Below are 14,815 nucleotides of genomic sequence, written 5' to 3' on the forward strand. Positions count from 1 at the left end.
TTAGACAACAAATTATTTCAAAATCTATTTTCTGAATTTTGTAATTATTTATAATTATAAGGACTATTTTAAAATTTATTTTCGGACTTCTATAATTATATTAAAATAATTTATAAAATTCATGCCTCTCAAGCTTGGCACTAACCAATCAAACTTTTCTAATTTCATATGAACCCAGGATTTCTCACAGCCCAGCATTCATCTTTTCCAGCCCACGAAATATATACACACACTAGCGCCAAATTTCACTGCAGAATTCACTTCACACAGCATCAAGATTCAAGATCTCATGTTACAGTTCCAGATCCCACTTCTGTATATACACAAAACACATTAACTTACATATAAATCTTGTGTGATTTCATGTTTGGTTCTGAATATTCATCAATTTGAGATTTCAAGAATGTCTGCATCTCTATATCAAAGACAACCCCCAATCACACTCGCAGACCCATATCCAGAATCACCCAAATCAACCATTAATTCCCAAAAGCCCGGATCTTTTTTGACCCGGAACACCCTCTTAGCTCTCTTTTCTCTCCTCATAATTCTTGGGTTTTTGTTCCCTTACAGTTCTACTTCAATACCCTCTTCTTTGTTGTTCTCAAATTCCAAGATTTTTGAGTCCAAATGGAGGGCTTACACGCTTTCTGAGGCTGTGGCTTTTGTGGGGACTAATGGGACTGTGATTGTTTGTGCTGTGAGTCAGCCTTACTTGCCTTTCTTGAATAATTGGTTGATTAGTATTGTTAAGCAGAAGCATCATGAGAAAGTGCTTGTTATTGCTGAGGATTATTACACATTGTTTAAGGTTAATGAGAGATGGCCTGGTCATGCTGTGCTTGTTCCGCCCGCCCCGGATGCTCAGGTTGCTCATAAGTTTGGGTCTCAGGTAATTTTTGTGGATTTTGGGTGGTCTGTGTGTTTTTGTTGGATTTGATTGGCATTGTGTTGTTGGGGAATTGAGTTTGAAAATTGGTTTTGAGGTTGTTAGAGATTTGAGCTTTATGAGTTTGATCTTGATCCCCTTTTTAGTGATCTTGATTTGGATTGAGGGCATAGTAAATTAGTAATCTGAGTTTGTTCTATGATATTCCAAGTCTTACTTCTGAAGATAGGAACTTTATGATTTATCCTGTTGTTAACACCTAATATAATTATTGCAAGTACACGGAAGAGATAGGAGCATGATTACGAATTTGAAAGAGATAACAAACGTCTACTTTCAAAAAACCTTGTTTCCCCTTGGGTATTAAGTACCAAAAGGATAATTCCTTGAAGCCTCATCTTGACATCATTTTCCCAGCAAAAAAACACATTGTATCTGGTGCTTGTTATTTCTGCTGCTTCTGCTTGCATAGGTGATACACTTATACAGCATTATCTTGTCAATACAAATGTATAGCATGCTGACATCCTAAATATATGTGCATTATTCTGATGAACAGCAAAATTAAGTTCGTGTTTACTAGTATTTAAGTGTCTCCTCTTAGCATGACAAATTTTGTCTAGTTCTTTTAACCTACAGTATTCCTCTTTAAAGTTGGCAGGATGAGATCATGCAGATAAATGGATGATAATATATTATGTTCAACGAATAATCAGATAAATAGTTGGTCACTTGCTCTGTTGTTTTGGCTTGGTTATGTATGTTACGGTTCTATTTTCTCTTATTGATATAAGAAATTGCCTTCTCAATTAACCTATATCCATCCATTCAGACAAAGGTTTTACTGCTGGCTTACGCATTTTTCTTCCTAGTTAGGTGGAGTTCATAGTAAGATTCCTTATCACATGATTAAAAATACCATAGATGAGGTTTACTACAGAAAAGCCTAATAGTTAGCATAGAAAAGATTCGTTTTGAGGTGAACTTTAAACTGGAGGCCACAGTTTTCTCTTCTTGTGTGTTTCCAGTTCATGTTGTCCGGAGTGTATTCCAATTTATGTTCTTTGGCTTGGGAGGGATTCACCCTCTCATAATCTGTACAGAGTTTATATTGTAACTTGAGCATGCTACTTTATTTCAAGATTATATAGATTACTTAAATATCGTACTTTATAGAATTAACCAGAATACCTGATTATACAGGGCTTTTTTAATTTTACATCGCGGAGGCCTCGCCATCTACTGCAGATCTTGGAGCTTGGGTATAATGTCATGTACAATGATGTTGATATGGTTTGGTTAGCAGATCCATTTCCTTACTTACAAGGAAAGCATGATGTATACTTCATGGATGACATGACTGCAGTAAGAATGATCACTTTGTTTCTCATTATAGCACATCAATTTATGAATACGTAGGATGATTCTTAACACGAGGACAAAAGAACAATAGAATGTAGGTAAACATTACCCGAATCATATGTATAAAAATTTAAACAATAGTTAATTAAATGATAAGGTACTAAAAGTGAACCTCCTTTTGTCACTAGGTATATTATTCATGGTGCATATGTTGATGACAAATAATGTTGAAAAATTACAAGATATGTTAGAAATGAAACAATCCACGCAAAAGGATCTCTCAGATGACAGATATATAAAGTTACAGAGTTATAATGTTGAATTTTTTTATGCAACTTTTGAAATGGAAGCTCAATACTGTTACAACTTACAAGTATTCAGTAACAAACTGCATTACTTTTATTAAGTTCATTTATGGTTCTGACTGATGCTCGAGAGCGAAGACTAAGCTTATTTTCATGTGCATGTACGTGCCTTTGTGATGTTTAATGATTTAACTATTAATAAAATTTTCATTTTCAATCAGGTGAAACCTCTGAACCACTCTAATGCTTTGCCACCTCCAGGGAAAAAAGGAAGGCCCTATATTTGCAGCTGCATGATTTACATGCGACCCACAAAGGGTGCAAAACTGGTTATGAAAAAGTGGATTGAAGAACTTCAGGATCAGCCATGGTCAAAAGCAAAGAAAGCTAATGACCAACCAGGTTTTAACTGGGCTTTGCAAAAAACTGCAGAGCAGGTATGCTTGTATCTTATCATTTTTGTGAGTAGTCATAATAACGTTGAAGTCAACGGCATATACGTCAAGGAAATGAGGTTAACAAAATCAGACCAGTGGAACCTTAATGGAAACTAGATACGGCTTTATATGAATACAAGTCCATCAATGGTAATAGTGTAACAAACTGAGATAATACAGTTAAGCAACATAGATGCTAACCAAGTATAGGGAGACATTTGAGAGTGATGACTTAAAATTCAATGTAATAAACTAAGAATATATATTCTACAAACTTACTCTCAAGTCTCAGCTAACAATTTAATAATATATTTCTATACATGATAATAAGTAAAAGTTACTGGGAGGATAAAAACAAACATTAAAAAATAAATCATTATAATTTAAATGAGAATATATAAAAATATGAAAAGAAACCTGTGCATTTCACGGGTTATATGGTAGTATATACATCAAAACACAACTAATAGTATGATATATCAGCTTTCCATTTTCTTCTCCTGAAAGTCTGTAATTATTGTTCTGAAAGATGGTAAACAGTTGGCATCCGACAGTACATTTGAGTGTCCAACTATATGTTGTCGAATTTTTGAATGAGTTGCGCAGATATATATGCTACCAATTTACCTTATGCACAGGATTCCTTTAGATTTCTTATATTTTCTGAATTGAAGTCCAGAAGCATAAGTTTAGTACATATGTGAATTTGTTTCAGGTGGATCTGTATCTGCTCCCTCAGGCAGCATTCCCAACAGGTGGATTATACTTCAAGAATCGAACTTGGGTGAAAGAAACAAAGGGAATGCAGGTTATCATTCACAATAACTACATTATTGGGTTTGAAAAGAAAATAAAGCGGTTCAAAGAATATGACCTATGGTTGGTGGATGAACATGCCTCGGAGTCGCCCCTGGGCAATATATCATGAACTTGAGTACCCTGACCAGAAGTCAAGAACTCCATGTAGTGGAAAACATTACAACACTTATCACTTACCCATATGACTGTCTCTAATCATGGTGCACTAACAATGAAGTACAAAGAAGCACATTGAGACACAAGTCATGCTGATTCATTAGCGTACCTATCCGTGATCCAAAATGATATGATTTTGTTCAAGTGAGTGTATAAATACACATTCCATTATTCAATATAATTTGTTGTTTACAAAATGTAAAATGATACATGTTGCAACTATATCTACAACTTGCTATGTGATATGATATTTTGTATGTGCATATGATACAAATGTTGGAAGAAGGATTCTCTGCTCCCTGGCCTGTCACCTTATGTTGCACATGTACATATTCTATGTGGTTTCAGGATGGTGGAATCCGTGACAGTTGCAAATTATATTGCGGTTAGTTGCCCAGAATATAGTAAGAACTGTGATTTTGTCAGAAAGACTAAAATCCTATGATGCTCCTACTTTAGCAAGAACTATGATTTCATGTCGGAAGAACTAGCTGGGTCACTGCCTATTACTAGACTACTTCATACTCAGATAATTGGTAGTCCATTTCAATTTGCTGAATAGACATCTACCAACTGTTTTTTAGCACCATTTAGCACTAAAACTCTTGCATCTGTCTAATTTTACACGATTTTCAGTCAACTTACAAAATGGGAGCTCAGTTATATGCATACATCGTATAATTCCCAGACATTTGAGCTCAGCTCTAAATGGCTTCCTCCGTTCCAACTTTAAGAATGTTCTTCGGCATCATGCAAGTTGGCGCCAAATTCCCCAACTAGAGTCGGAATCAACAATACATTCAAAATCTAGATATCTCTGACAACAAAATTTCAGATATCACCCCACCCCGGTTCTGGAACATTTCAAGCAGCTCGTTCCTTTTAAATCTCTCTTCCAATGATATCAAATTTTACTGGAAATATGATCGCATTAAGGAAATAGATTTGAGTTTGAATGATGTTGATGAACCACTACCATCAATTCCTGCAGAATGTGAAGACAAATCTATCCCGAAACAAATTTTTAAGAACACTTTCCTTATATGTGTTTGGAAACTTATCTGACTTCCACCATTAACAGGGGATCTAGTTTCTTTACAGACACCGGTATTGTGAAACAATAAGCTGTATGGTGAACTTCCTGAGAAACTGCAGTAACCTTGCCTTAACCTTGCCTTGGTAGATTTTTGGGTTACATTAGCTATCTAGATACTTACCTTAGTCAATTGGGGAGTCGCCACCACACTTATATGCTCTAAATCTAATGATTTAGTTGTACAACTCCAAAAAATGATTTTACATTGAAATGGCTCAAAATATTCCTCAATTTTTCGTCTCAAAATGGAATGACAACAATTTAAGACGGAATCATCTGGGGCAAATGCATCTCTCTAATATTAGTCATTATTATTCTATTATGATTTTATAATTTAGTTAAGATGTACTTGCATCTTCATTGTTCTTTACTCATCTTTTAGAATATGTGTACATTGTTGACTTATTTATGAAATAATAAAAAATTATTAAATTTTAAAAGAGTGCGATATAAAAGTATGCTAGAAAATATGATTGGAGAACTTAGCAAATAAGAATAGGAGAGTTGTTAAAAATGTTAGAAATTATGATAAGAGAGTTGAATTTATTTTTGAGAGTCTTGGTTGCAGATGGAAGACATATGCATAATCAATACAAAAATCAAGCACATTTCATATAAAAACCTACATTACTAGTCATACTTATTCACAAACTTTTGAGCAAAAGCATGCAACTTCAAGTTGGATTGCGCGATATTATGACAATGACTTTAAATAAACCCTACATTAGATGCATTTAGTAAGAAAGCATTAATGATTGAAAATATGATGTTATGACGACTGTCATGACGCAATTTTGTGTTGATGGACACGGTGGCGTGAAGGAGTTTGTAGACTCTCCATCAGCATCAAGGACATCATCTAGAGAAGATGCGACAAGGGCTAGAATTTATTATGTTTAAGTTATTTAAATAAAACTATTATTACCAGGTGTTTATCATCTAGTTTAAATGATGTTCTACTAAGTATATATTATTATATGTGTTTCTTGATTTACTACATAATTCGAACACCACAACAAGAGAATGGTAGAGCAAATGCATAACAAATAAAAGCAACATAACATTACTAACTTTACACATACACATGTTAATGTACAACATAACAAAACAACTACCATAACCAACATAGAAACCAATAAAGCAACATAACATGACTAAATTTACACGTACACATGTTAATGTACAACATAACACGAGGATACAACATAACACAGGGATACAACATAACATGTTCACTGAATGAAAAAACTACCATAACCAACATGAAAACCAAACAAGCAAACACCACTTCTTATATTCTTCAACTGCATCACATTATTTTTATAAACTTCCACCTTACGTAATAATGCAAGAATTACAAAGTAACAACTCAGACAAGTGGGGAGATCAACCGATCAAATAGAAATTAAAATTAAACTTTTAGTGTCACAAACACAAACGAGAAACCTATATTTGTAGTTATTATCTATACAAGATGTTCTGCGGCAATTATATACCATAAGGACAAAGTCTTATCATGAAAAATGAAATTGACCCTAGTATTTAGTTAACTAACAGGTGAAGCGGGTATTGAGGAGAGAGCTAATTAAGAAATTTGAAAGTGAAAAGGGAGGGCAGTAAAGATAAATGAGATGACTAACCAGTATAAACGTTGAATTCATTTATGTATTTAGATAAATAACATGTTCAATTAGAAATTCAAGTACAAAAATTACAAAAAATACATATTTACGGTACATAATACGCACTTACAAACACAAATCTCTATTATCCGCTTCAATTCCCTTGACTTGAATTGGCGATTTAACCTCGTGCGTAAAAGTTCCAGAAGTTTACAGGCTGTAAAATAGTGGGACCGACGTCCTCGAAGCTGGCCCACTATATAACGATATCTTTCAACCGTTACATTCCCTCCTCACTCGCAACTCAAACTCTAGAGAGAGGAGAGAGACTCAATTTATCTCTTTCGCCCCAAAAATCTCTCTCTCTCTCTCAGGGTTTCAACTGTTGAATTCTCTGATGGAACGCATACGCACATTCATCTAAATACACATATACATACACTATACATATATATATAGCGAGCAAGAATCATAAAGAAGGCGAGATGGAGTCCAAGATTCTGGAGATCACCCTAATCTCTGCACAAAACTTGAAGACGCCGTCGACAAGTATTCGCCGGATGCAAACCTACGCCGTCGCCTGGATCGACCCGAACACCAAGCTCCGAACCCGAATTGACCGGGTCGGATCCGAAAACCCGACCTGGAACGAGAAGTTCATCTTCCGCGTCTCTCCCGATTTCATCTCCGGCGACACTTCCGGCGTTTCCGTCGCCATTTACGCCGTCGGTTGCATCAAAGACTTCCTCGTCGGAACTGTCCGGTTACTCCTCAGTAGCTGCCTTCACAAGAAGACTGGAATTCGAACTCCTGCGTTCACCGCCGTTCACATCCGCCGCCCCTCCGGCAGGTGTCACGGCGTTCTCAACGTTGCGGCGACGGTTTATCAAGGAACGGAGTTCGAGATGCTGACTGGACTTAACGCCGTTACGTTTCATGATCTGATTGGAGAGGGAGAGAAGAGTAATCAGCTTCGTCGGAGCCGTGAGCGGCGTCTCAGCCGTGTTGGTTCCAAAGAGAGCGAGTTAGGTTCCGGTGACTCGTTTGATTTTGACTCGGTGGATTTCTCGGACGGGGCTGAGTCCACGACGTCGTCCTCGTCCAATGCTTCTACTGTTTTGAAGGATTCCAACAATGCTGAAGTTTCGGGAACCAAGGCGTGTAAATCGGATGGCTTGGGGATGCTGTGTGGGTTAATGCTTCAGAGGAGGTTCTCTTTTTGTCCGTCTGATCTCAATTTTGCAGCCGTGTCCAAGAAGATGCAGGAAAACAAGGAGTGATCGACATTGGTGGTCTTTCGTACAAGTTAGCTGTTTTGAATTCCTGGATTATTTGATTGTTAGGTTTTCGAGTTTTGGATAATTTTGTTATAAATGTTGAGAAGTTTAGAAATGTCTGTTATACGCAAATTGTTGAATATTTTGGTGCAGCTTTTAATTGTAGTAACTGAAAATGTTTGTGCTCGAAAACAAGTACTGATCAATGGTGGTGATCTTGGTAGAAGGGAGCTCTTTTGGTTTTTCGAACTGTAAAGTAATGTTTTGAGTTTTGGAGGATTTTATGTTTTGTTGTAGTTGCTGAGGAGTTTGGAAATGTCTGGTATGCAAGTTGTTGAATATCATTGATCTAGCTTTATATGTACGGTTTTTCTGTGGTGTGCCCATGGGCACACATTAAGCACAAAAATTGATGAATTTGGATGGTTTCTATTGGCTTAACCTTCTTTAATAATGATGCACCCCCTGCATTTACACCAACCACACCAATCAAAACCCTCCAATTCTATAAATTTTAGTGCTTAACATGTGCCCATGGGCACACACTAGACAAACCCTTATATGTAATACATGAAAATGTTGGTTCTCTGTTCCGGTTTTTGATTTTGATTATGTTAGCAGAACATAATTACTTGCTGCTTAGAGAATAATGTTCCCTTTCCTTTGCTAAATTGAAAGTTTTAATTGAAAAGCTCGTACTGTTTGATTAGTATGAGTTTCAGATTTTATTATATTTGGTTTGTTTTGGAGTGAAACGGTATGATTACTGAGTTATTATTCGTTTATAGTAGTTAGACAAAGAGGTCTGTTAGAAACTTGGATTCATGTATGAGGGATTTGTTCGGTACTAGCTTCCAGGTTATTGTCTTGTTGAAGCAAAATTGATCCATGGTAGCGTTGCAATGGTCTGGCCATCCGGTAATGGCCGAAGCTAGTATGTTATAAAGATTGGGAAAAGGTTGAAAGACATGATGTTTCTGTAGACAGATCAAGGATGGTAACTTGGGTGAGTCTTTGCTCCACAAGCTTTCTGCATCTAATAGTCGTTTAAGCTTCCTATAAATGCTCTTCTACAGTCCTTGGTTTAGTCCATCGGAATTTCGTTCAACTCTACGAACTTTCCTGTAGACCTCGGAGCTCACTGGCTGGAGTCCTATCGAGTGTAGTACGATTTGTTACAGAAATTACTCATTCCAGTTTAGATACTGACCTTAATAGATACTCTTTTGTTTAATTAATAAACGTTTCATTCTCAAAGTCTATGCTAATTGATTTCTTGTCTTTAAAATTTGACCATTGATATCAACTCATATACTATATCAACTTTTTCATGGATGCAGCTACCTTGTCTCCACGATTATAAAGGTTGAGTGCAACCATCAGCTTGTTTTGGATATAATGATGGCTTAAACAAATTGCATTTCTTATTTTATTCAACAGCCAATGCAACAGATAAGGATTGAGTTGAGCTTATTGTTATTTTCTGTTAACGGTTTGTTGAGTTCAGTGATGAAGTTAGGAATTCTTTGTTGAGTTGATCTAGATTATATGGTGCCCCTTCTTGGTCTTCGATCTCTAGTTACAAGGCAATTCCTTTGGTTTTAATTCTTGATCAGCTTACCATCTCAGAAACCTCTCCTAAGCGTTTTTACTCTATTTTTTTCTTCACTTTTTCATCATGCAGTTGTTAAGCCAGAATTGCATCACAATTTTCATCTATGTATGTCATAGACTCATAGCATGCCCCTATCAACTTCTCACCTGCAGGCATTTAGTTCTTTTTCTTTGCCTCTTCGACTCAGATGTCCGTATTGCCTTTGCTATAGCCTATAAGTTGCGGTTGGGTGGCGGGTCAAGTTGCGGAATAAATAGTATTTCAAAGAAGAACTCCTCAAAATCTGATGAAAATTAATTTTTTACTGCTTTATGCGCCTCCCACAACTGATGTGGGACAACTCCTCACAAATATCTGAACAAAATTCACTAGGCATCGGCCCTTCGACCAGCAAGTATATATGTTGTGATTGTTATTTCAGTAGTTAGTGCAGCTGCTGGAGCTACTACAGCTCCAGCTTCAACACTGGTCATGTATGCTGGACTGAATTCTTCCTCTGTATCGGACTGCTACCGCGCATAAAAGCACCTAACGAAAGACCTGGAGCAAGGAGCTGACGTTAACAATGCTGCGATCCAGACCAGGAATCTGACAAACGATGATCTCATGAATTGACAGTACTACTCATGATGAATACATTAATTGCTATTCTAACACAAGGTAAACCAGGGTAAGCATTCAATTTGATATGAAATTCTCTATTATCAAATCTTATCATAACAATTTTGCACTCACTTAAATTTTTTTCTAAACTTTCCAACTATCTCTATTAATTACAAGTAACTTTACTAATTTCATTCCATTTTCCCTAACCAAATAGAACACATAATAGAGATTAGAGCGCGGATCATCTGATCTTTATCGGCTGGCAGGCATATCAATGTTGCTGTGCATTCATAGAGTGCTGCTAGTAGGCATATCAATGCTGTTGTGCATTCTTAGAGACGGTATTATTTGACCCTTAGAGCATCTCCAACGGTGTTGGCTATAATCGTTGGCTAAATTGGACCTGTAAGACGTTAGGTAAAATTTGCTGAACCTGTAAGACATTTCGCTTCAATGGTATTGGCTATATTGGTTGGCTATAATTTAAAAATAGTATGTTATTAATATTTTAAATTGTTAAAATAGAATATATCAGTTCAATACGGTAATAAATGATGTGCAATCTTCCTACAAATTTCTTACAGACCTGTAGAGGTTCGACAAATTTAGCCATCCATAGGAGGTTGGCCAAATTTATAGACAACAGGTCACTATGGTTGGAGTGTGAACTTTTAAAATGGTTGGCTAAATTTTTTATTTTTGGCATGACAACTCATCTTTTAGCTAAGGAGTCTTCATGGTTGGAGATGCTCTTATAAGCCTATCTTTCTTGTTAAATTTTGGTTGTTAATGCAGAATTTCAACTTTCAAGGTATACATGAATCTTGCAAGTACAAATATGGGAATATCCATCTTCCAACTAACAATGTTAAATATGCGTATTTTAAAATATCACACCTCGGTCCATTAGACAGGCCCAAAGTCTCATCAGATCAGTATTGGTCCTTGTTACGGTGTGGACATCAAAAAACCGATTTAAAACCGAAATCAAGAAAAATCGGGAAAAACCGATCCGAATGTAACCGAGTCGAAATCGAAATTGAAAAATTTAAAATCGATCCGATTTAAATGATTTGATTCCGGTTATACCTTCAAACCGAACCGATAAAAACCGAATTGAACCGGTTATTAAAATAATAATTAAATAATATATATTATATATGTTATGTAATATATATTATATTTAAAAATCAATAAATCTATTCAAAATACTTTAGGAAAACATAAGTCTGTAGACTCTGTAGTCTGTACAATATTAATTCACGAACTGAAATTGGCCTTGCAGAGTTGCAGCTCGTATACAATTGGGCAGAGTTGTCGGTTTTGTAATTGAAACCGAGCCGATTATAACCGAACCGGTTTTTTTAAACGAAACCGAAACCGAATCAGAACCGGCGGTTGCGATTTTTGATTTTAAAAACCGGGGATATATGATTCTGATTTTATTCTGAAACCGAGCCGAACTCTCCATTACACATCCCAAGAGCACCCATTAGCCAATTGGATCCATTCCACCAACGTGACGGGGCTGTATACCATCTACTCAGTATTCACTAAAACCAATAGTTAGAATATTATTTTATTTTAGAAAATCGAATTCTAATAATTTGATACTTCATCTATTTCAAAATACATGTCCATTTTTAAAAAAATACCATATGTCACATATCATGTTCAATTAATAACTTAAGATAATTTTGTCAAAAAAAAAACTTAAGATAAATATTTTTTCTCAAATTTATCAAAAAAACTATTTTTTCTCAAAATTCACTATTTTTTAAACTATGTAATTTTGTGAAAGTGGACATATAATTTGAAATGAAAGGAGTAACGATTTTAATCCTAATATCCACAGCAAACCGTGGAGTGCATGGCCTGGAAACTGGAAGTGGCAACGAAATAGAGTGGACAATAATTTTATGATGAAAAATTTGGAGCACTGTCTGACTAAAATTTATGAACCTCGAGTTGGGGAAAGGGACTCGCATTACACGTTTTCAGAAGATCTTCTCATTGTACGGTTGGTGAGGAAACGATGCCTGTTTTAGCAAGTTACTGTATATGACAAAACTGCAACCCTAATTTTCAGCATCTACTCCTGTGTTTTTATGTTTAGCAGGCTACCAGCAGTAGCTATACGCCTGTCATTTCTTGTTGTTTTTGCTTCAACTCATACGCTATAGATATTTCGATATGACTAAAGATATATCTGTTGTTTTTTTTTCCTGTTAAACCGGTGTTCGTTCCGCTCACCTCGACTAATCTGGTTAGGCTACTAGCACACTCATACCACAACATGGTAGCCCACTTATTTCTGGAGTGTTACCTATGCGCACAGCACTCAAATTCTAGCAAGTTTGATTGATGAAGATTTTACAAGTTTACAAACAACTTGAAAGTTCCGTTTCGGTGGCCGAGTGTATTTTATATTTTTTTAAAATTTCATCACAGTCCATGAGATTTTGAAATATTATACTTAAATTAGATTTTAAAACATGGTATTTAAATTTCGCAAAATCCATAAATTATTATTAATCCATTAAAATCTCAATTGAATACATTTTCATTAATTTAACGAGGTGCAATTCATAACAACAGAGGCGTGATATATTGATAGTAGTAGTTAAGTGTTGAGGTAATAATTTAAGTTTTTGCTCTGTCGTTGTAAGCACATTATAAAGAAGCTGTGATGTATTGGTCTGCTTTTGTAGTTGAGATATTGCTTTCAATGTGTGCAACACTTTGCCAGTTGCCATTCCTCTTGCATTTTTTTATCCTTCCCTCAATGACTTCATCTTTGAAATGTATTTGATGCCTTTCCCATTGCACATACAAAACATAACAGGACAAATTAATTTCAAATTATACACCCTTCATTGTTGATTGACTTAAAAAAAACTCATAAATTCTGACAACCTAAAACATATCAGGTACTCAAAAGTCGCATGGATCATGAGATTATCGATGAATGAAAATGAGATTCTAAAATATCGTCTTATTGAAATCTCTTTAACCCGGATTATTGAAATCTCTTTAACCCGGGTTGGAATCTCGTAATCGAAATTACATCTTAATTGTTTGTGGTTGCAGAGTACAAGACTACACATAAGACCAAAGTGTGAAGGGGTTAAGGTCAGTTATAGTTTTATTGAATAACCAAAAAGAAAATAATTTCAACACTACTATATAAATTACAATGTAATCGTATCTAATCCTTTTAACATTAGTTTGCGGACACTTATGACTAATTACATTCTTCTGTTTGTTTTTATCTTAGGGAGGCCTCTTTCAACCTCAGAGACAAGAAGAAAAAACATAGATTGGCATGAAAAATGCAAATCTGATTGGGTAGACACAAGATCTCCCGAAACATATACAACCAAATTAATGAACTTATCATAATAATGCATCATGTCATCTTATTAACAACTATCTGCATTGGCCAGTACTACATGATATGGTAGCTTGGACTTTCAAGCCATTTTCAATTTTAAGTTCAGATTTTATTTCTTATATCGAAGATGCTGAAGGCACTAAACGCCCTTCATTCATCTAAAATTTACCAATTTATTGTTTATACTTTATAAACTATCATGTCATTAACGTCTTGTTAGTTGAGAAGAATTCTGGTACACCATTTAGAACGTCCCACTTGTCGAGAAAAAATTTGGTACACCATTTAAAGGGGTGGCAGTTTCGGGTAACGGGTCGTGTTCGTGTCAGCAATCGGGTCGATTTCGGGTCAATCTAAAATCACTTAAAATTAAATAAAACTGAAAATTGAAGTTATTAGAAATGAAATTCTAATTTCGGGTCATGTCGGGTCCATTTCGTGTCAAACGGGTGATTTTCAGGTCACTTTCGAGTTTTGTCTCAGTAAGTCGGGTTGCGGGTTTGGGTCGGGTTCGGGTCGGGTCTGATATTGCCAGCTCTTAGAACGTCTCGCGTTACTCTTTTACACAGTGTTTTGATGCTTCCTATAAAATAAGTTACACATATGTGGCTTAGCAAAAACCTAGCAGTCTCATTATTATAAACTGCGTTCTTATCAAATTCTGAATCACACACTGTATGAACAAGATTTGGTGTTTCTATGGCTGGATTCTCAGGACCCTTTTCAATACAAATTTTATGTTCTCAAAAAGTAGGCATGATAAATTTCATGTGAGATTTCCCAAAATGATTTAATTTTGTGTAGGAGAAAAAAGTAAAAAGAAGATGTCACTTTAGTTAGGTAATGAAATATTATTGGACATGAATGATGACTTCTACAAACAAAAGAAAATGGACCCAAGAAAATAAAAGGTCTTCAAATATTTAAAGACAATGAAAGAAGAAAGTAAAGAAGTGTGAAGTGTTTGCCCCATTTGGGCAGTTCGACATCATGCTTTATGTTTGGCCAAACTATACTTGGCTAACACATGAAAATGGTGAAAGAACCAAGATACTATAAACAAGAGCGAGATTGTGAAGTAGCAAATCAGAAAATAGTAACAGCAAGCATTTCTATTTTGCTGCCTTTCAGTACTGAGAACAATTCAAATAGTGTAACAAACATATAATGTAAAATTTTAGAATTTTGCTGAGCTGTTTTTTTATTTCCAAAGCAAAAAAAGATTGAAAAGACAAAA

The 14,815-nt window shown here is 35.5% G+C and overlaps 2 protein-coding genes across 2 annotated transcripts; both read left to right on the forward strand.

Moving 5' to 3' along the window:
* The first annotated feature begins 151 nt into the window (after positions 1-151).
* Positions 152-4,231, forward strand: LOC108193300 (UDP-D-xylose:L-fucose alpha-1,3-D-xylosyltransferase MGP4). The gene is made up of 4 exons (XM_017359902.2): positions 152-892; positions 2,093-2,254; positions 2,778-2,993; positions 3,709-4,231. Exons 1-4 carry the CDS (start codon positions 404-406, stop codon positions 3,919-3,921), a joined length of 1,080 nt encoding a protein of 359 aa, XP_017215391.1. The 5' UTR covers positions 152-403; the 3' UTR covers positions 3,922-4,231.
* A 2,764-nt stretch (positions 4,232-6,995) lies between these two features.
* On the forward strand, positions 6,996-9,165 carry LOC108195539 (uncharacterized). The gene has a single exon (XM_017362511.2). It carries the CDS (start codon positions 7,172-7,174, stop codon positions 7,964-7,966), a length of 795 nt encoding a protein of 264 aa, XP_017218000.1. The 5' UTR covers positions 6,996-7,171; the 3' UTR covers positions 7,967-9,165.
* The last annotated feature ends 5,650 nt before the right edge of the window (positions 9,166-14,815 follow it).

This window comes from Daucus carota, chromosome 7 (assembly GCF_001625215.2).
Source record: "Daucus carota subsp. sativus chromosome 7, DH1 v3.0, whole genome shotgun sequence".
In the NCBI taxonomy this organism is placed as follows: domain Eukaryota; kingdom Viridiplantae; phylum Streptophyta; class Magnoliopsida; order Apiales; family Apiaceae; genus Daucus; species Daucus carota.